This window comes from Xylocopa sonorina, chromosome 6 (assembly GCF_050948175.1).
Source record: "Xylocopa sonorina isolate GNS202 chromosome 6, iyXylSono1_principal, whole genome shotgun sequence".
Lineage (NCBI taxonomy): Eukaryota > Metazoa > Arthropoda > Insecta > Hymenoptera > Apidae > Xylocopa > Xylocopa sonorina.
The window spans coordinates 12,565,832-12,587,195 of record NC_135198.1 but is presented as its reverse complement, the minus strand read 5'-3'; the positions used below and the strand labels follow the sequence as shown (position 1 = coordinate 12,587,195).

The 21,364-nt window shown below is 37.3% G+C and overlaps 5 protein-coding genes across 9 annotated transcripts; 3 read left to right on the top strand and 2 right to left on the bottom strand.

Annotated features, from left to right (window-relative positions):
- Positions 1 to 2,301: 2,301 nt before the first annotated feature.
- On the top strand, positions 2,302 to 11,716 carry Unc-76 (fasciculation and elongation protein Unc-76). Of its 2 annotated transcripts, XM_076896084.1 has the most exons (9): positions 2,302 to 2,630; positions 3,828 to 4,080; positions 9,624 to 9,746; positions 9,923 to 10,079; positions 10,156 to 10,264; positions 10,347 to 10,609; positions 10,683 to 10,758; positions 10,826 to 10,891; positions 10,966 to 11,716. In XM_076896084.1, the coding sequence occupies exons 1-9, from the start codon at positions 2,525 to 2,527 to the stop codon at positions 10,980 to 10,982; spliced, it is 1,170 nt and encodes a 389-aa protein (XP_076752199.1). In that variant the 5' UTR covers positions 2,302 to 2,524; the 3' UTR covers positions 10,983 to 11,716. The 2 variants fall into 2 exon arrangements, with proteins under 2 accessions (XP_076752199.1, XP_076752200.1); XM_076896085.1 differs by lacking the exons at positions 2,302 to 2,630; positions 3,828 to 4,080 and adding an exon at positions 9,351 to 9,538.
- A 271-nt stretch (positions 11,717 to 11,987) lies between these two features.
- Positions 11,988 to 12,838, top strand: LOC143424259 (uncharacterized). Its single transcript, XM_076896220.1, has 2 exons — positions 11,988 to 12,144; positions 12,300 to 12,838. The coding sequence occupies exons 1-2, from the start codon at positions 12,130 to 12,132 to the stop codon at positions 12,672 to 12,674; spliced, it is 390 nt and encodes a 129-aa protein (XP_076752335.1). The 5' UTR covers positions 11,988 to 12,129; the 3' UTR covers positions 12,675 to 12,838.
- A 10-nt stretch (positions 12,839 to 12,848) lies between these two features.
- Positions 12,849 to 14,372, bottom strand: Arg (arginase). The gene is made up of 7 exons (XM_076896208.1): positions 14,207 to 14,372; positions 14,062 to 14,134; positions 13,777 to 13,982; positions 13,542 to 13,705; positions 13,349 to 13,464; positions 13,157 to 13,279; positions 12,849 to 13,084 (listed from the first exon to the last, which is right to left on the bottom strand). The coding sequence occupies exons 1-7, from the start codon at positions 14,303 to 14,305 to the stop codon at positions 12,849 to 12,851; spliced, it is 1,017 nt and encodes a 338-aa protein (XP_076752323.1). The 5' UTR covers positions 14,306 to 14,372.
- Positions 14,373 to 14,480: 108 nt separating this feature from the next.
- On the bottom strand, positions 14,481 to 17,690 carry LOC143424241 (fumarate hydratase, mitochondrial). Of its 4 annotated transcripts, none has more exons than XM_076896194.1 (7): positions 17,436 to 17,690; positions 16,545 to 16,679; positions 16,069 to 16,269; positions 15,709 to 15,991; positions 15,368 to 15,630; positions 14,898 to 15,287; positions 14,481 to 14,814 (listed from the first exon to the last, which is right to left on the bottom strand). In XM_076896194.1, exons 1-7 carry the CDS (start codon positions 17,559 to 17,561, stop codon positions 14,686 to 14,688), a joined length of 1,527 nt encoding a protein of 508 aa, XP_076752309.1. In that variant the 5' UTR covers positions 17,562 to 17,690; the 3' UTR covers positions 14,481 to 14,685. The 4 variants fall into 4 exon arrangements, with proteins under 4 accessions (XP_076752309.1, XP_076752311.1, XP_076752310.1 ...); XM_076896196.1 differs by lacking the exon at positions 17,436 to 17,690 and adding an exon at positions 17,038 to 17,061; XM_076896195.1 differs by lacking the exon at positions 17,436 to 17,690 and adding an exon at positions 16,764 to 16,841.
- A 413-nt stretch (positions 17,691 to 18,103) lies between these two features.
- LOC143424491 (acyl-CoA:lysophosphatidylglycerol acyltransferase 1) lies at positions 18,104 to 21,053 on the top strand. Its single transcript, XM_076896560.1, has 6 exons — positions 18,104 to 18,660; positions 19,398 to 19,615; positions 19,710 to 19,924; positions 20,022 to 20,295; positions 20,386 to 20,537; positions 20,615 to 21,053. The coding sequence occupies exons 1-6, from the start codon at positions 18,626 to 18,628 to the stop codon at positions 20,849 to 20,851; spliced, it is 1,131 nt and encodes a 376-aa protein (XP_076752675.1). The 5' UTR covers positions 18,104 to 18,625; the 3' UTR covers positions 20,852 to 21,053.
- Positions 21,054 to 21,364: the final 311 nt, after the last annotated feature.

The following is a 21,364-nucleotide window of genomic DNA, read 5'->3' as shown; positions in this document are numbered from 1 at the left end:
TGTATTTCAGCGTTCGAGCATTAAATCAGTGTCTACCAGATAAATTTTCCTCCGGAAATTTTAATTAACCCGCGTTGCATTATCGCAGGATAGCCTGGTTACGGTTTAATATCTTAATCCAGCCAACTACTCCTGATATCGATTCATTTATCGCTGCCAACCCTGATCGCCTTCGTGAATTATATTCTACAAAATACAAATCGAACGTAATTGGATAGCTATGTATATAAGACATCGCGGATGGCTAACTAATGATAGCCACTCGCCATGTATGATTAACGGTTATAATCAATATTTCCACGTCTATAATTACAAAGTAATTTACATATCTAGTCGTACAGGACCTGCAATTTGTGTGCATCGCCAAAGACATTATCGATGACTCGATATCAAACGCATCCACTTTATATTGATAAATCCATACTGCAACGCAGATAAGCGCGAACAAATTGTGGCAGCGAATTAATTGAATTTTAACATGGTTGCTTCTCTTCGTGTGCTACGTGACTAGCATAACGTTACATGGATGTTACATATTTATGTAACGCGATACCTTGTCAACAATGTTTGTTACACGTAATGGCATTTATGAATGGCCCTCTGTTAATTCAACTACATTATTCTACATTCTTCCTATCGTATTTCACAGTGCTGCCCAACAAATGCTGCATTAACTTATATCAATTTACAGAAGAGTAACGTTATCTTATGATAATGCGCAAATTCACCAACGCAGCGAGCAGTATTTTTTTCTGTTATGTACCGCGGCTAATGAATGTTTCATGTCAAGATTCATTTTTTGAATTGCAAACGATGGTATCTGCAATTTTAAAACGATCATACTATCAATAAATATCGATACCTTCAGCAGATAGATATCAGGGAATTGCTAGTATCTAAATTCTTGCTAGTCATTTTTTAATGATATTAGACTTTTCTGGACTCAATAATGATGGAATATCTTTAAGAGAGTTCATTATCAAATCGACATCTTAACGACACATGCTACATCGTGTATTTCTCAGACACACGGCGATAGCAACGTCCTACTCATTGTTGGTGGCATCTAAATTGCATACCTGAGTCTTATTTGGTGTCTCTATTAATCACCACCTTTTGCTGACAATGCAATTTACGATCTTATCAAGGATAACTACAGTCCGCTGTTGTAGTGATCTTTTTATATTTTTTACGTGACCTACTGGCACGCCAGTTATTTTGCATGTACGCTGGATCTGTATCTGAATTTTGCATCGAAACGTTACAAGTGTCGATTAACTGCTTTACAATACATGATATGATATTGCAAAAAAGCCAACAAGAGAGATATGTACTATCAACGGTTGTCCTTTTACAAGTTATTTTATCGTGCGTGAAGATATTCGTTTTAGCCTTTCTTGACGTCCTCGAAAGAGCAAACCGTACAGAAAATGTCAAAAACGATAGACCATCAAGAGACGAATTCTGCCTACGCGTAATTGCTTTCTATGTTAGCAAGACTACGCTATATTATTATAAATATTAAGCTAAAAAACGCTACATTAATTTCTTGAAAGTGATCGGGGTGTGGCTATCAAAGCAATTAGAACTTATGCCGTAGTTCTTTTCCACTGAATTGAATCCAATTACGACGCTGCGAAACGAAAAAAAATACGTTATGCAAAATATATGCGAGAAAAAAATGCTCTGTATGAAGGAGTTCTAATTGTATCACACCGTTGTACATTTAAATATCTTAACATACCATTCTATATATTTGTGCCCTCTCTCGAATTCGATTGTGGTGCGTAAGTGCATACAACAGCGCTACAACATCAAATAATTGAATTCTCTTCGCAAAAATATCTTTACCACTTGATGATAATTGTAGAGAAAAGGTCTAACATAAAAACGTAGGTCATATATAGAGTCGACGTCCGGAGAACATCATTTTTCTCGCACGTTGTTCAAATTCCGACCACATCAGATGTTGCGATCTTATTCTATGGTGAATCGGTAACGTCGGAAGTTGCTTCGAAGCGGTAAAAGAACTGTAGCGCCCTCAAATCGCCTGTGATAAAAATACGTCAACTTATCTTCTCTACGATAACTTTTCACTCGATCTCGGGCGTTCGAAGAGTTGTACGTTACAGAAAATCGTTTACTAGGAATGAAAGCTTTGAAAACTACGTTTTTTCGTAATCAATGGGGTGTTTAATTTTTCGTGTACGTCACTGCCGACGCTTCGTACCATCGGCGCGCTCAGCTATCGGTTGTCATGGCGACGAGCAATCATCTTCCCCCACTACTACCGAACGAGCCCCCTCTGCGTCAGTCGTTCGCGAAGCCTCGCAGACAACGGATAGTACGTTGTTGGTCGGTTCGTTCGGATGTCTGTTATCCTTTCCTTTCCTACCCCTTTGTAAAAAAATTATAAAACGAACAAAGCAAACGGTGCGCCTCGGGGGCGCTGCCGCAAGTATACGGTGCCGAATTTCATCACGGTGATTGACTCCGCTCCCGGTTCTTCTCTACACGGTCAATAATGAGGGACATGGCGGGCAAGATCGCCGAGTTGAAGTTCGAGGCACCCCTTGCACGATTCGAGGAGGAGGACACGGCCAGCTTGAAGAACATGAATTTATTGACAGGTGCGAAACGCGAACACGCGTTGCCTTTTCCTCCTCTGTTTCTCTGCTTTTTCATTCACACCTGGTGCATCCCGGTGTGCATAACGTCACGGATTCGCGTTGATCTCGTCACGGATCAAAGTTTATCGCGATGCTCTCGAATCGGAAATGTCTCTTTGTTAGGAGCGTTACGGCGTAGTGTCAAGTGGCAAAATTGGAAATGTAATAGGGTCGGCTCGTGAAACCGAGAGTCAGAAGTAGACTCGATAATCCCTGTTTCACCTCTATTCTCGTCGCAATCGATTCGGTACTTGTTGGAAAGTGGGTGAGGATCGTTCGGTTATGAAATGAAAACGATACGAGGACAAGCGTACGTGTGATTTCTACGGTGTTCGCGATGTTCTCTTTTACTTTGGCTAAAAAAGGCGTTCCAGTACACCGCCGGTACTATACTATAAGCGGAAATTTCGAAATCGAAAGAGTTTCCCGGTGGCAGGAACAGGTTTTGCCCGTCTGTGTAAATGCGTGAAACACGCGTGCACGCGTGGTCACGCTCATTTTGCGGACGTGCAAATTAAATAACGAGGGTGGCTCTCGGTATGGGCAGCGGTGAAGAAGCGACCTTCGGGCGACGAACGCGCGACAAAAGGCTACGTCATGCGTACAATTGGTGTCTAATATCCTTCGTGTACGCTTTAACTCTCGTATCACTTTTCACGACATCGTAGAACATACATCGTTGGAAATCTGTCCTCGAAACGCCGGCAGGCTCGTGCGTGGCGATACGCAAAACACACGTATGTGTACTCGCTTACGATCTCCGGTCCCCCTTGCAGAAAAATGACGGACATTTAATCCTAAAAACATTCGATCCGCTATGCGTCACAGCCGTCTACGCGAAAGTACGATCCATCGCGTTTATGTAACTAATAATACACCCGCGGTAAACGTAAATTAATACCCGGTTGCTTTTAAGTTAAATATGCTAACGCGTTGTTCCATCGATAACTTTTTCGATATACCCTACCCCGTGATACAACTCTGTACACAAACGATAACCCATTATTGCGTTCCATTCCATCGGGCTATCGTGTTTACTTCTGTCTCTCGGTTCTATTTAAAAACGGTGACTGACGATAGGCCGACGCGTGGTAAAACTTCGAGTAAATAATAAAGAAATTATGGATACTGATGAAGACCGTTCTCTGTTACATTTAGAACAATTGTTGGATACGAGTTTGAACACCGGTTATGGGGAAAATTGCAACGCGAACGAGCCGGCTACCACGCACGAAAATGGCACGGATATTCTCCAAGAGGGGACATTCAGCCCCTTCAGCGGCAGTCTCGAGGACCTTGTTAACACCTTCGACGAGAAGATAACATCCTGCTTCCGTGATTACGGTACGGACGTCGAGTCTTTGGCACCCGTGCAAGTGCGGACCCAGGAGGAAATTATGAACGAGTGCCAGTAAGTTTCTGGAACGTCGATGCTACATATTTCTCAAAGATATATTACCGCAATAAATCAATCGGAGTATACGTACGGGAATATCAGTTGGTGCAATGTAAATCGATCGGTTAACCGTAACGGTTCCTTCACTTTCCACCTTTTCCTCCGTTTCATTTATCGTCATCGAACGACCTATTTTTAACGGGGCGCCGACAAATAGATGAAAAAAGAAAAAAAGAAAAGACGCGTGCAATTACGTTAGTACGTGCACGATTGAGAAGTTTCTATTACCCTTGGGTCACGCGATATCTCCGGTACAGTTATACCGGTTTATACGGCCACGTTCAACGATTAAAAAAGTAAAACTGCCGGCGCAGCACGGCGGCTCGCCGGGTAAATAAACACCCCCGACGATTGCCGGAGTTATCGCATTCAAATTGTCGCGTTCACCTTGAGATATCTTTATTAAACGGCGCAACTCTTCGATCCTCCCCAATAAACGTAGATAATGATACATAGTTGTGCCGGTTCCCGTCGAACGGAAGCAATCGTTTACGGTCATCACCGTTACGATATTATTCGCACGCGAATAATAATTATCTCTCCCATCGCTCCCTCTTTCAATAACATAATTCTGAATGTTGGTACTGTGCACGGGTTTCATGGAAATGATCATGTAGGTTTATGAACAGAGTTTATAAACGAGATGTAAACGCTGTAGCAATTACGGCTTTATCGGTTGTTCCGCCGGTAATATATTATATCCCGTTTAGGTAATCTCGTGCTAACGCTTTCTTCGACTCTCGTTAAGACGCGCAAACAGTTTCACTCGATGACTAGGTCTGAACCAATATCGGTTGAACGTTACTTGTATGGTTTCATCAAGAAGTGATGTCACGCTGCTTGCGCTAAATCTGCAGATTGATACGGTTCAACGGGTATTATCCCTTTGCCTCTGTCGACGGTACATGATTTTATATCGCCTTATTGGAAAATGCATGTTTTATTTAGTTGAATATAACGCCCAGGAGAGAGGTATAGGGTAGGGTTTCTTAATGACGGTATAGAGACTTTAAAATTCATTCTGACAAAAGGCTATTTCTCTTCCTTTTTTTTAAATGGAGGAGTAGCTATTCATTGCAAGCCCGATCCTCCCTCTTAAGATCACCATATCGATTTTCCAGCAGAAAAGTGTGCCGCCATGAGTACTCTCTACATGACGTTTGCGGCGCGTTCTGCAGCTTTCTCTCCGCGTGGAGTGGACAGCCAGCGTAACAAGAAAGTAACTCACCTTCTAATTAGACTATCGTCGTGCACTGAGAGCAAATAGATGGCTAATCAATCGATTCTAGCTTGATTTCTATGTTTTGCATAATTAATGAGTGCGTCTAACATTTTTTCTGTTACGCTTTCGGCGTTTCATCCTCGATCGCACTATAGTAGGAATGCATAATTAGATAAGGATATAATCGGGGCATCAACTGCGATAATAACGTAATTCTCAAGAACATTTCAACAATACCTTCTTTCATCTTTCAACCTTTTTTACTCGCATATCCATCCGTTGCAGTTCTTGCCTTGAAATTGTTCCAAAAATAGTCTCGCAATTAAATGCGAGGTCGAGAAAAACTTGTGGAACGTCCTGCAACGTGAAAGTTAGACTTAATTAAAGACAATTTAAATATGCCCGATAAGGGAGACGTTTAGAAGTTTCCTGCGAATATTCCCCATGAAAAATTCACGGTGTTGTCCGCAGTGCAGGTGACCGGTTGAATGTACACTCCAGGGCGTAACGAGCTGGCGCAGGTGAAGCTCAACGAAGCGCAAAATTGTATCTTCTTCGGTGTAAAGTAACGCGCCGGCCCGTGGCTCTTAAACTCGTTTCAAACTCCACCGGTTGTGCATAAATTTCTTTGAAGTCGCACCTTTCTTGAAATCCGTCTAGACGTCCCGTTGCCTTCCGTCGAGTCGATCGGTGGAGAGAAAAAGAAAGAAAGAAGGCAACGAACCTGTAGAAGAATCTTTTTAGGGCTAGGGACCGGAGCTGCTGTTATATAAAGGAAAAACCTCTTTGAGATTGCATCAACAACGAAGAATTAACTCCCGCCCGCTAAGGGAGGTCAGACCGACCAACACGTAGCTCTTTCGGAGCTGCATACCTGCTGCACGAACATCTACCTGAAACCGCTTCCTCCTTTTATTCGGTTGCCATCGTAGTTTACCAGCGAGGCAACAAATTTCATTCTTCCGGGTTACTTTCCGATCCTTTTTCGCTAATGGAATTCTAATCGTTCTTGTATACTTTTAAAGACCGTGTACCAAATACCTATATATCGAGAGAATAATGTTTTAGTTACGATGAAATGTCGAGGAACATTTTATTATATTATGGAGTTAAATGACAATATTGATAGGATGGCCACGCGGATCCAATGCCTTCAAGAGAAGTGATGACGACTCCACCCTTCCGGTTACGTAACACATTACACCCCAATACTTTGTCCTGATCAGAGCTAAAATCTAACTAAAGCTTGGTTCTTTCTTTCTTCTAGAAATAGCGTATGAAACGCGAACGGAAAAATGTTGAAACCCGACGAGGTATCGAGAATCGAAGCATCGGCGAGAAGTCGGGGGAGGTCAGTGGCCGAAGTTCGCATAGATCGGACACGTGTTGTCGCACGTGTCTCATTCGGCATCGGCGCCGCTTTCATATGCATGCATCAAGCCGGAAAGAATAAACGCATCCGTGCGTGCGCGTATCCTGCCCATTGTTTCTAATCCAATTTGTCACCAGACAAAGTTCCTCGCACACGGATCGCGGTGTTCCACGAATCAAACGCGTCTCCCTTCTTCGGAGCCCAAGGTCGCGGTGACTCCAATGGACGTTCGCCTTTGAACGCGCAACCGTAGCCTTCTTTTCACCTCTCGAAAGACTTTCTCGCCCCGCAACACGTAACTTCCTTTTCTCCTTTTTTTTTTAATATTTTTTTTCCTTTTTCCACGGCCCCCTTTTCAGACCACGACCCGTGCACTCTCTGGCAAGACTCGGTGTACACCATCCTCAATTCTATTCGCGACGGTGCTGCGTCAAAAGTTGCAGAATTGTCGATTAGGTATGCAGCTGTACGAACGTGCTTATACTTGCTTAAGTATTCCTTTGAATTTCAAAGAGACGCGCAGTCTGAACGTAACAAAACATTTTCGTGCACGTTCAGTCAACGATTACGCCAACTCATTAATTATGCTCCGAATAGCCGGACTATTTATTCATTTTGCGTAAAGTTACGAGTTTCCCTTGAAATGGTTTCACAGAGTGGAAAAATTTCGCGGCGAGGAAGCGAAGGGACACCCTGAAATCCAGTAGCTCCGAAGGGTCAGTAACGCGTTCGGGGCAGCGCGAAATCGTGCATGATCGAATCAAAGAAGGGGGTGTCCCATGAAAATTTGATCTCTGTGTTTTGTTCCGTCGTTCGTATCGAGCCACCCTCCGGATGGACGAACGTCAATAAAACAGCGCACGCGCTGTACCACCCGTATCGGCCCGATGTTTCTCGACCATCGCTCTCCTTCGTGCTCCGTTTCTCAGGGTTCATTTTATTTATCCATGTCGCAGGAAAGAGGACGAAACTGGTAGCATTGATACGGTAGAAAGATCCAACGGAAATGATCCAGTCCCTCCTTATCGTAATTAGTCTCTTATTTTCTAGAAAACGGTACCCTATCAGGAGGTCATTTGGTCGTCCATTGAAGATTTTGGTCAGGGGCAGTTTCGTTCATTTTCTATCAAATTAGGTGGAACAGATTTTCTTGATTGAATCGTTACGATTTATTGGGGTATTGTATATCGACAAAGACCTGCTGTTTTTCCTTCCAAGCTGTTCGTATTACGCAAGAGATAGTGCACGAGAACTGCATAGACCTCGTCGCGGATCGTTGAACCGAAGAATGAATTAATAAGCAAGGGGATACACACTCGCCTTTCGGGGAATTCAATTTCACTGCATTTTTCTCGTTCCAGTAAGTGAAGAAAGATATATAGACTGGTTCAAGAATGACAGCTACGAAGAAAAGCACTCTGCTTCCTTTCAGTACAATTGGAATACTTGTTCTAGCATCGATCGTAGCCCATTAAAACTTCTGTTCAATAATTTATGAATCCTGTCCTGCGCGTCGATACGAATTTCAAATAAATTTGAAACTATCTCCGCTGCAATGATTCCTTCGCCACATGATCCAGCCGGGTCGGATGTTTAGACGTTCGTTCTGAATGATGGGATCAGCATGCGTGCAGGATGAAGTCACTGCTTTAATGCACTTAACATTAATGAGAAACTCAAGTGGGTCGAATTGACCTCCATTTGTTAATCCAACACCATCGACCAGTACGTCGTATGTGCCTGTATGCTCCCTTTATTTCCGAGAACCTCTCAGGCGTGTACTTATATCGCGTACGCCTAAGGAAAAAAAAAGAGAAAGAGACAAGAACTATAATAGGACTAAAAGAGTCGAGTACGATCGATAAGAGTAATTACGAGAAAAAATTTGAAGGATACCAGCGGACCATGAAACTCGTGCTTCACTGCCAATTAGACCTAATCAATTCGTTCAAAGTTCGGTTCCGTCGATTATCCGGTAATCGCGACGGGAAAAAATTTAATTGAACGAACTAGTAACCAGACACCCCGCACCCTCCCGCTCCCTTGCTCGATCGTAGACGGAGTTTATTCAATCGGAGGTGTGAGAAAGGCCCATTGATAGAATCTCGTTCACGAACACACCGATTCCACGCGGAAATTCATTTCCTTAGAATGGATGCATTGTTGTTGGAACGAGTTACACTCCGTTTCCAGCAGATCGGAAGGCTTATCTGTACGGTTCGCGTAGACGTGTGTACGGGTCAGGGAACGCCTACGACAGCTGAATGATTCACACGGTCTCCTAGAAAACGGAGACCTCGTCAGAAAACGTATCTCTGTCTCTGTCGCGGAATCTTATCGCGCCTCTCAACAGCCGTTTAACGCGATAACAGTACTCTGGGAATCGACGATGATGTACGAGTTGTTGTGGAATTTAGATTACAACCCAATATTCGCAGGCTTATCGCTCTCGTAATTTATTCCTTTGACCGACTACGCTGGAACAATCCGTTTGCAACATGTTGCCGGTTACTTGCCCGGTTTAAAGATAGAACGGCCCGCGGTTAGAAATGTGGCAACACTATTTTCCCAGGGACATCCTTGCTCCGAATTTTAAGACGCGTACCAGTCCTCTATCGAGCATGTTGCCCGGTGGGATCACGTAGCACTTAATTTCGTGGTAAATTCTTAGAAGACGTTAAGCGTTACGGATTAAAAATAGCAGCTGCTTGCTCGATTCATGGCGTTTTAAAACGCCAGAGGACAATTCAGCAAGAGGATATGAGTCAGCTGGTGTGGTGTACACATAATTAGTAACACACCCGCAGATGAGGTTCAATGTATTTCGTGGAAAAAAATTTCATCCGCTCCCTCTAATTATCACCGACGTGCCAATCAAATTTTTAACCCTTCTTCTCGTTTCAGAATGTGGTGGACGATTACTGGTACGTTCGGTAACATATTACCGATCGATTGGAGCAAATCGTACGCCAGAAAAATGCATATGCCTGCGCTTAATTTGAACGAGGCACCGGTCTCGCACGAAAGGTGAGCCCTTCCTGACAATAAGTAGCGTTTCAAGCAATTTTTCTCGCACCTTATTCGCTGCTTTTCTTTCGACAAAAATACAACGCTACGAAACGATAAGAAACATTTTTCAAAAAGTTTCGAAACACCTACAAAATGTTCGCAACAATTGGACGCTTCCGTTTTGTTTGCTATAGACCAGAACTAGAGGATTTAAGTAGCGAAGACGAGGCTGTCGCGACTGATTTGGACATGCATGCTTTGATCTTGTCCAGTAGTACCGATACTCATAGCCCAGAGGAACCGTTGAAGACTGCCGAAGAAGTACTCCGTGAAATAGACGATATAATGCAGGTAAGGGTGAAAGTTGTCGATAAAGAATAATTGTAGAGATTAGGGAAGATGAGTAAATAATCTGTGTTCTGCATAGGAGAGTCCGTCGATGGAAAGATCTCCGGATTCCGATGGATCTTTATTGGATAGCGACGAAGCGTTGGAGAGAAGCAGAGAAGTTCTAGGCTCTCCGCTCCATGAGAAAAGTATATTTTCGTAATCAGACCCGGAACAATAAACCGTATCAGAATTGGCCTCATAATCCTGAATCACGATCGTTTATTTTAGAGCTAAAACAACTTACCTCCAGCCAGCTGACGGAGTTGCTCGGGGAAATGGAATCCTTGGTGGGAGCCCTGAGCGAGACTCTCATCGCGGAACTCGCATTACGCGACGAACTCGAGTACGAGAAGGAACTGAAAAATCAGTTTATCTCGTTATTGTTAGCAGTACAAAATCGACGAAGACAGCATCATGTCACAAAGAAAAGAAATCAAATGCAAAATGGTACTAGTCCTTTACCGCAACATAGATCGCTTCAGGAATCAAAGGTAATTCCGTATTGGAACTGTTTAACGGACGACGAAATGGAACATCTGTCATTCTCACATTGATTATTTTCAGTATTTAACTACTGTAATTCCGTACCACACGGACAACGGCCCACCAGACAATCAGGCCTTACAAGTTCTCATAAAAAGTGAGTATCGCTAAACGATTAACGTGCTTATAATTAATGATATTGATTGTGACATTTTATATTGCAGTACTGAAAGCAATTAGTGAAGATAGCCCAACTGTACCTACATTGTTAACAGATTATATACTTAAAGGTAATTAGAGCTCGAGTTTTTTTCGTATAAGTTTATCGATGCGGTATGTGTATAAAAATGATTTTTTTTTTCAGTATTGTGTCCAACTTAGTGAGCATATCGTAAATTTCTCGAAGAGATTGGTAAAAATTGGAAAGAAAGATATGAATTATTGACAAATGCAATTTGCTCTCTTCTTGCCAGTACGCTTTCAGCCGTTGTTGTGCCGCATATTCTTGCGTTAAGGCAGGTGATTTTGCTTCTAAATTGTGTCTCGGACTACACTGTAACGACTGTAGATTTATAGGTAGGGTCCTTGACACTCGCATCTAGTCTTACTTTATATATTACCACGTGTATATTATTTTACGTAAGATACATTTCTAATAATCTATGTATGCGCTCTATGAAATACCTCTTAATCGTGTATGTCTTATAAAAATCTTCATTTTTGTATACGTCATCATGGATTCCGTGACAACACAATTCAGTTTTTTGTAATTTTTTGTACATAAAGATCTTATCGAAATACGTGGACAAATTTTACTATATTACCGGAGAATACTTATTTATGTAGGGAACTAAACCTATTAGCTTGTAGATTACAACGTATAAATTTATGGATTTTAGTGTATATTGTTGTAACGCCCATGTACCTAGAATAATCTAATAACGTGTCGCGCAAAAATAAAAACGTCTTGTTGCTGGAATAACCTCACGAATGTACACTTAAAATCTGTTTATTAATTACATGCAAAATGTCATTAAACACTTTGCGTACAAGAGTACAGTTGTTCTTCACATATTAAAAATATTGTGTTTGTTGAAATAAAGAAATAAATCGAACATCCTTACTATGGAAAACTTGTATTCTTTATGTATGATGAATGTTATCTCGTTTCCTAGTATTAGTATGTGCATTTCGTTTTGTTTAAACATTTCGATAAATTAGAAAATAATACAATTTTGAATTTTACTATTTGGTCACGTGACAAATGCATTCTATTTTTATGCATCGTATAATGCATTTATAGATTTTACTGTTGTGTAATAGGATACCATTTCACTATTATTTTACTACTTTTTTAAAATGATTATTATTAATAATCAACAATATTCGTGTATAATTATAGGTGTAAATAAAAAGATGGCTGAGAACTTTGAAACGAAGCAGTCTGGTGTATGGCAAGGTTGCGAGAAAAACGTACTCGTATAAATGTAGAAAATATTTCCTTACAAACTAATTACATAATCAAAATATGAATAAAATAAGGGTGCGTATTTAGTGCATATAATGGAATAAATTCAGTGTTCTTTTTAAAATTAGTATTCGAAAATTGACTTCTTTGATGTTTCTGTGAATAAAAAACTAACCTCTATGGTTTGTATATAAACTAAAAACAACTTCTTTTTACTTTTTCGCATGTAGACAGCACCTCTTAAGAGTTTAGCAACAGCAGCTTTTTATGGAAGTATTGGAGTTCTAGGTACTTATATGTTCACAACCATTCTTATTGAGAAAAGACTTCGACGAACAGTGACTTACAAAAGGGCACTTGAATTATTTCACAATAAGGAAAATGCAGTTAAATATTTAGGAGAACCAGTAAAAGAAGGAAGAATAAAAGTGATTTCCATTGATGATACCAGTAGAAAGTTAAGTGTTAATCTGAAGGGATCTAATACCAAAGGAACATTAGATTGTGAATATAATATTGAACCAGATCATAAAACAACAATAAGGAAGTTAGAAATTAAGTATGATGATCTTCCTGATAAAACTTTTGTGATTCATGAAGTTTAATGAACGCAGTAATGAAATATATTGTTTTGTTTTGTTTTTCTCTTATATTTTTGTGGTACTGTTTGAAAGTGTACAAAAGTTTGTTATTGTATAAACTTCAAAGGAGGCCGGACATGGTAACTTAATTATATTTAGTAGTAGAATAAAAGCCATAAATAAATAAATGTCAATAGTTTATCGAAACGTCTGTAAAGGCATATCGGTAATACCTTCTGGAACTTTAAGACCTCTTCTGGTATAACCAAATCCAGCTTGAATTATATGTATAGCAGCTTGAACAGTCAATTGAGTATCATGTTGATTTCCAATACGAGGATTTACTTCTACGAGATCTAGTGCATTCAGTCTGTTAGTTCTATAAAGTATTTCCATTAAATGGACAGCTTCTCTAAGTGATAGTCCACCACGTACTGATGTAAATAACATTTATAAGTCTCAAAGAAATGGAGTGCAAATAATTTAGATATAAATAGTAAATTTACCAGGAGTTCCTGTACAGGGTGCTTCTAATGGATCTAATGAATCAATATCGAAGCTAACGTGCAACGATTTTGACTCATTAGGATCTATCTTGTTTAAAGCCATGTAAACAACATCGTGAATACCTATGGAAAAATCACAAAGTAGAGTGTGATTAATATGTATTCCGGATGTATCAAATTTAAAATAGTTACCATATCTTTCAACATCTTCCATACCAAAAGCAGTAATACCAAATTTTTCAATAACTAATCTTTCATAACGATCTACAGATCTTAATCCAATATAAGCTACATTTCTAATAGATAACCTGAAACCAATTATAACACATTTAATGTTATTCTGTTTATCATGTTTTGGAGATCGTGCACTATAATTTTAAATTACATTGGTTGCTGCCAATCCATCCCTGGAAGATGTGGCCAGTAATCTGCCAATTCAGAAGTTAATAATGCTACAGGCATTCCATGAACGTTTCCACTTTCACTAGTTTTATTTGTATTCAGATCTGCATGAGCATCGACCCATATAACACCCACGTTTTGTCTTTCCTTAAAAATGTCATAGTGTGTAGACTTGTATAATTGCAATAGAACAAATACTACTTTTTTCTATATTATACCTTAACGTGGCCATCTATAGTTCCAATTCCTAAACTGTGATCACCGCCAACAGTTAATACCCTTCGACCTTCTTTTAAAACCTGTTGAACTTGTTCAGATAGGCAGCTAGTACAACCAGCAACATCGCCTAAGTGTGACATGTTATTTACCCCATCTATATTCTTTGCTTTATATGAAATGTCACCATAATCTTTCACATTTAACCCTTGTTCAGTTTAAAAATATTTATCATGATTAGGATTGCAGTTTTTAATGATATTTCAAACCAGTAGAATAATAGTTACCTAATGATTCTAATTCTCGTACTAATCCAGCTGCCCTAATCACCTCTGGACCATATGCTACACCCTCTTTACGCTGCATTTATACAGTAATATTTTATTATTACTTCATGCAGTACTACTTCATTCTCTTTTCTTCTATACATACCTGTCCCTTTTCAAATGGTACCCCAATTATTCCAACTTTACCATAATTACGATTTCCACATTTAATAATAATACTTTGTATTTTTCTGACTGTATTCATTTTATATCTGTCGTTTTAATTTAGTATTTAGTAAAGTAGCTGTTTGCTGACCTATGCCCTAAGAATGTTGCAATACAGATAACAAACGAGGCATGTAATACATATTTTAATGTAACCACATAACATTAAAGCAATGCTTATAGAGTATTATTTGTACAAAAGTGAATAATTACTATTTAGTATAATACATATTAACATTTATTGGTATAAATTATATAAATTATTATGATATACAATTAACAAATGACAAAAATATTTTTAATATCCAATAACAATTTTAATATCATTAATAATATAATAATTATGAATACTAAAAGAAATTTATTTAGAACCAATTAATACAAAATTTGTATTCTGCATTTCGTTCTATTCAAATACACTTATTTGGGTCCAATCATATTTTCTGGTTTTACCCATTGATCAAACTGCTCTGCAGTTATACCATTTTTGAGTGCTGATTCTTTTAACGTGAGATTTTCTTTGTGTGCCTGTTTGGCAATTGCAGCAGCCTGAAGTAAAACATAGATGTTTTCTTTTAATATTAAAAAATCATAAATAATTCATACTTTTCTAAGTTGAACAATTCTAATACCTTATCGTAACCAATGTGAGGGTTTAACGCTGTAACAAGCATTAAGCTCTCGTTCAAAAGTTTTTCAATACGGTCCACGTTTGGTTTAATGCCGACAACACAATTCTTTGTAAATGTTGCAGCGGCATCGCCCAATAATCTCGCAGATCTTAAGGTGTTCGCAACAATCATAGGCTTAAACACATTGAGCTCGAAATGGCCATTACTTCCACCGATAGTTACCGCAACATGGTTGCCCATTACTTGGCAACAAACCATAGTCAGAGCTTCGCATTGCGTTGGATTAACTTTACCGGGCATAATGGAGCTTCCTGGTTCATTTTCAGGAAGAGCTAATTCTCCTAATCCGCAACGTGGTCCGCTTCCCAAAAATCGGATATCATTAGCTATCTGAATAGGAATTCCTTATAATGCACAGTCAAATCATGTTAAAAATTAAATTTTCTTTTATATCATATATTTAAATGTACCTTCATAAGCGAAACTGCTACTGTATTAAGTGCACCTGATACTTCGACCATAGTGTCTTTACAAGCTAATGATTCGAACTTATTAGGGGCAGTTACAAATGGTAAACCAGTAAGTTCGGCGATCTTTGCAGCCGATTTTTCTGCGAAACCTTTTGGTGCATTTAAACCAGTACCTACAGCAGTACCACCAAGTGCTAATTCATATAGTCTTGGAAGAGTATCTTTTACTCTTCGAATACCATTGCAAACTTGAGACGCATAGCCTGTATTTAAATAATTTATTGATAGAAATAGTGAAAGTTTTATTATAATTATGAATGTAAAAATGTATCAATATCAACCTGAAAACTCTTGTCCTAAAGTCAAGGGAACAGCATCTTGAGTATGAGTTCTACCAATTTTTATAATATCTTTCCATGCGTTAGCTTTTTCATCTAATGCTGCATGCAATTTTTCTAAACCAGGAATTAATACTCTGTTGATTTCCAAAGCAACTGCTACGTGCATGGCAGTCGGAAATGTATCATTACTGCTTTGTGATTTATTCACATGATCATTTGGGTGAACAGGAGTTTTCGATCCAAGCTTTCCACCAAGTATCTCAATTGCACGATTCGAAAGTACCTAAATGAGGTTAATTATAGACAAATCAGTTAAAAGTTTAATACGATTAAATTGATTCATTACACGTTAATAAATACTTCATTTGTATTCATGTTGGTTTGTGTACCAGAGCCTGTTTGCCAAATCACCAGTGGAAAATGTTCATTATAAAGTTTGCCAGATATAACATCATCTGCAGCTTTGCTGATTGCTTCTGCTACTTTCGCATCCATTCCTAATTCTTTATTTACCAATGCTGCAGCTTTCTTTAATATACCCATTGCAACAATGACACTGTACTGGATAAACATATGAAGTATAAGCTGAGAAACTTTCTAATACCTATTGCCAAAAATTGGCTAAAGTGAATAATTCTATTCATAACAGTTATATGGTCACATTTTTCATGCAAGAACAACCTAACATTGATTAAACTTCATGTTAAATAAATATCATTGATATTATACTAGATATCTTTTCATGCTGACTTTTCTTGATCCACAGTATGGACTCACACATACACACATATATATTATAAAAGATTAATTGAGATGAAAGTATCTGTTCTCCTTACAGGCATGCGTTCAGAACTATCACCTATTGGAAAATTCATCATTGATCGCATTGTTTGTGCTCCATAGTATTTGCTAGCAGGGACCTTCAGCTCTCCAAAAGTATCCCTCTCAATCCGAAATTCACCTTCTGAGTCCTAAAATTGTAATATTAAAAAATAATAACAATATGGAAGGTATATAATATTTATAGAGAAAAAAAATCTTTGCTCATCATATACCATAATGAAAGATTAAATTATATAACACAACCGAATGGGTATGTAACTTTAAAGTGAGTGATACAATAGCTTGAACAAGGAAAACTAGAAGCCTATCAAATGAAGGCAGTTGGGATAACATCTGTGCACGAATATGTATGCTGCACACACTAAGAGATTTATATGTTTGTGAAGAAAATAAAGTAAATACATATAGGTCGTAATATAAGTTGTTGTGAATGTAAATGCTATTATTTAATTAACGTTTTATTACAAGAAATAATTTGTTTAGTACCATTTTCGTTTCAACTTCGCGAGATGATTGAAAGAAGAAGAAAAGAAAATATTCCGTTCAAATAGTGATTAATACGATTAGGCATTAATGTTCAGTTGTTGTATAACAAATGACATAAGGACAGTTGAAAAATATACCGGCAAAATTAATTAGAGTAAAAAAAGTATTTTTCTTTCCCTTGCGATATTTCTTAAATATTATTTTGAGAACGACTTCCCCCGATTGATTATGTAAAAATACTGTACGATTCAATTTGAGTTTGCGAACAAGAAAATTGGAAAGAGGTGAATATCAGAAATTGATTGTACATTTATTGATTAAGAATTTAGGAAGTTGTCATTGAAAATGTTACATTTTTAAGTCATAATATGTATTTTATACGATACGTAAGGGTATACCTTGCTACTGCCTTTATAAACCGCCGATGTGTTCAATGACAGCTTTAATGTTAGAAACGTAGATGATTTCTTTAATTCCAGTATTCCATGATTGTTAAGCGAACGTCTTAATAGATTTAACGACATTTTAATATCTTTCTACGTTTACTTCTTTCAACAGTCCTCTTTAGAATGTTAAAAGAATTAAACCGAATGAATAAATGGTATCGCGATTGATAGAGAAACGGGAGTAGATCCGCGAGCAACTTGAAAACTAGGCATAAAGCATGCTGTAGTTAGATAGATTTCGAGTGGGCCAAATGCGAGTACTAATTTTACTGAAGTTGCAGACAAAAAACAGCCGACACTGCGCGCGAATAAATGTGACTACGATTGGCTTATACATAATTTTAGAAATTGCGTCCACTTCATTTTTCGTTGCTCGTATACCGCAAAAAGGGATTACGTATCACATTGCAACAGTTTCACTTGGGTATTTGGAAAATGTGTTGCCCTTAGAAGGCGTCTAAAAATTTGTTAAATTAAGTAACGGTTGCGCGAGACGAGGTAAAAAAAAGTTGACATGTTGGTATTTCAAGTTTTTAATTGGAGAGCTACCGTCGCGACGTGGTTTCCAAAAACATGCACTTTCAAACATACTTCATAAACACAAGTATGGCATTTTTGTCTTTTTAATTTATTCTACTTTCAGTCATCAGTATATATATGACGATGACAAATTAGTAATACGTTGACTGTTGATAAAATTAGTGGAAGATTTTAACCAACCTATTAACTTTCGCCGCCATTGAATTTATGTTACGTGTTCTGTGATGATTTTGCATTTAGTAAAAATTACAAAACTGTGATTTATTATCGAGAATACACAACCTTAATACCAGTTGATAATAAGCCGATAAATTTTTTTCAATATATATTTATCTTGCTAACCGTGCGTCATTTGGGATATCGTGTAATCGTAGACAATTATTAAACAATTGAAGTAAATGGTTATTTGATTGGTTATTAAATACCATTAATTCAAAATTTTACTAAGATACAAACGATTTCATGTAAACAGTACTCGGTTCTTACGTGTCATTTCATTTAATGGTCCTTATTATGTAATTTATGTACGAGGATTATGCTATGCTTAAAAAATTGTGTATAAAATTTGCCCGAGTCCGCATTGCAAGTGGTGTTTGTCGAAAATGACCGACCTCTCGTCCTCTTCTACTTTTACGAGGTAAGCCTGAAACCGTCCTCTATCGTACCACGATCCTAATTTATTTCCACTTTTTATCTTGATAACCAAAATATTTCGTTGCCATTCTCAATTATTTTATTTACAAACAACACGTTTCGCGTGTTTTCACTCGATAAAAGTCGATTCTTTTACCCTTAACCTACAATTCAACTAGTGCCGGGCCTCATGTCCCCGAGTAACATTATACCCGATCAAATGAAACAATCAAACAGTTTTCACTTGCTGTAATCTTCCTGTTTTCGATCAATTATTATTTCCGATCATTGTAACGTATGTTTACCATTATGTCATATTTGATTAATGCGAAAATTTTTGTTTTACTGCATTGTCAATGTCCATGATTAGCATCAAATGGGTATAAGTCATACATATTCTTGGCAAGTGGAATTAAAAGAAAGATATTAGTCTAAAAATTATAATTACTTTATAAGATGCAAGTATAAGTACCAATACCGTCGGGACATATACGTTATTTATTTATGTTTAAAAATAAGGCAACAAACACATATTACATTGGTTTCGTATTATATATGAATACTTTAAAAGTGGAACATTTTTTAGATCAAAATACAAGACTGTAGTAGATTTTTAGATGATGACGCAAAATGTAAAATAATTATAATTTCTAATGTAAAGCATTTAAAACTAAATTATTGTAATTAATACACTCTATGTTTTTTATAACTATATATTTTATCGCACTTTTAATCTTTCAGAATAATCAGTAATGTGTTGACTTTCATAAAATATATAGCTAGAACAAGTTTTGTGATACTCAATAATGTTTATTGTATACCTACATATGTAGTATGGATGACATTATTGTTTCCTGTAAAAGTTTATCACCCACAAGTATATTGGAGGATCGAAGGATTATTTTTTCATTGGCTCTTAGCGATGGTATCGACATGGTCTTGGTCCGCAGGCTATGATAGTAAGTACAGAAATAATATATAAGAGAAACTAATACATAGAATTTATGATAGGTATATTAATATAATAAGTAACAAATGATTTTTAATTTCTAGTAATAGAGCAAGGCGATGACATAGAAAAGCTTATTAGCGAAAGGACATTAGTGATAGCAAATCATCAAAGTACTGGTGATGTTCCTATGCTAATGGCAACATTTAATGCTAAACCAAATGTGTTACCTAATGTGATGTGGATTATGGATAGGATTTTTAAATTTACCAACTTTGGTATAGTTTCCATTTTACATCAGGATTTCTTTATTATATCTGTAAGTTAACATACGTTCATTAACTTATTACCGATAATTTACGTTATCGTATTTGTGTTTAGTGGATTTAAAAAAACTTTTTTTATGTTTTTATTAGGGTCGTAAGAAAAGGGAAGAAAGTCTAAAGCAGTTAGAGAAACATCTGAAAGAGTCGTATATCCCATTGAACAGAAAATGGATGGTGCTATTTCCAGAGGGTGGCTTTTTATGTAAAAGACGGGAGACATCGCAAAAATATGCTAAAAAGAATAATTTACCAATTCTTGAAAATGTAACGTTACCGCGAGTAGGGGCAATGCAGACTATATTCGATATAGTTGGTCCATCATTGGAAAGTAATACATCGGAACGAGTAATGAACAATAGATCAAGTAAATATAATCATATAGATCAAATAAATGATAGTGTTTTACATTATATTACGTTCTTGTTGATACATACCGATGATGAATTCCTTTTAGATATGACGGTAGCAAAACCAGAAATTAATTGGATTCTTGATATAACAATAGCATATCCTCAAGGTAAACCGATCGACTTACCAACAATTATAACTGGTTCACGACCACCGTGTGAAACGGTATTATTTTACCGAGTTTTCCCCAGTTCAGTGGTAAGTTTTATAATATAAGTCGTTGATCGATTTATATTTTTCATTTATAGAAATACTATATGCTGATATCATTTTAGGTTCCACGAGAACCTGAACTATTGTCTAAATGGTTGTATGATAGGTGGGTTGAGAAGGAAGCACTTTTGGAAAACTTTTACAAGTATGGAACATTTCTTGGCACACAAGCGCCTGCCAATGAAGGTTCCAAGATCCATCAGGATCCATTGAGATTCCTAGTCCTTCATTTGTTTTTTATAACATCTAGTTATATACATTATAATATGTTTGCATATGTGCTATCTTGCTTCTGGTAAAAAGCAGTTTTTACGCTATACAAAAAATTGCGTTCAAATATAAGTAAAAATTATAATCTAGTAAAGTAAAAAATATTCCTGCCTCAAATATTATTCTTGACGTTAACTAACAAAACTAACGAAGTACATGAATTTTCATTTTGAAATGAATATTTATAATTTAATTACTATAAAGACAGTGAATTGGCAGTTATTATTTTTGTTGTTCTAGAGATTAGTTTATCATCATTTGTTTACATTAGTAGACATGCAAGTATAATTTGAGCAATTTCTCATGTTACAATTAAGATACGAAAGATAAAGGAAACAGGACAAACAGAATAACTAAGAAAGTTGTTTTTACTATATTAATCAGTAAATTGATTGCAATTTTATTGTACTCAAAACTCTATTAAATATTAATGCTTGAACGCCACCAGAAATATAATATATTGAATGAAATATTACTTTTTTCTAGAAAATATTTAAGGGGGAGAGGCAGAGACTGCAATAGTGCGTGTTAATTACGTTTCG

Excerpts from the sequence above, each read along its gene's own strand:
- LOC143424241 (XM_076896194.1), bottom strand. The coding sequence starts at position 17,561 with ATGTCGTTAAATCTATTAAGACGTTCGCTTAACAATCATGGAATACTG. Across the intron at positions 16,680-17,435 it reads TTTATAAAGGCAGTAGCAAG|GACTCAGAAGGTGAATTTCG; the intron begins GTATACCCTTAC and ends TTACAATTTTAG. Across the intron at positions 15,631-15,708 it reads TTTAGGACAAGAGTTTTCAG|GCTATGCGTCTCAAGTTTGC; the intron begins GTTGATATTGAT and ends ATTTAAATACAG.
- Unc-76 (XM_076896084.1), top strand. The coding sequence starts at position 2,525 with ATGAGGGACATGGCGGGCAAGATCGCCGAGTTGAAGTTCGAGGCACCC. Across the intron at positions 4,081-9,623 it reads GAAATTATGAACGAGTGCCA|AATGTGGTGGACGATTACTG; the intron begins GTAAGTTTCTGG and ends TTCTCGTTTCAG. Across the intron at positions 9,747-9,922 it reads GCACCGGTCTCGCACGAAAG|ACCAGAACTAGAGGATTTAA; the intron begins GTGAGCCCTTCC and ends TGTTTGCTATAG.
- Arg (XM_076896208.1), bottom strand. The coding sequence starts at position 14,305 with ATGAATACAGTCAGAAAAATACAAAGTATTATTATTAAATGTGGAAAT. Across the intron at positions 14,135-14,206 it reads TACCATTTGAAAAGGGACAG|CGTAAAGAGGGTGTAGCATA; the intron begins GTATGTATAGAA and ends GTATAAATGCAG. Across the intron at positions 13,983-14,061 it reads ACGAGAATTAGAATCATTAG|GGTTAAATGTGAAAGATTAT; the intron begins GTAACTATTATT and ends AAACTGAACAAG.
- LOC143424491 (XM_076896560.1), top strand. The coding sequence starts at position 18,626 with ATGACCGACCTCTCGTCCTCTTCTACTTTTACGAG. Across the intron at positions 18,661-19,397 it reads TCCTCTTCTACTTTTACGAG|AATAATCAGTAATGTGTTGA; the intron begins GTAAGCCTGAAA and ends TTAATCTTTCAG. Across the intron at positions 19,925-20,021 it reads AGGATTTCTTTATTATATCT|GGTCGTAAGAAAAGGGAAGA; the intron begins GTAAGTTAACAT and ends TGTTTTTATTAG.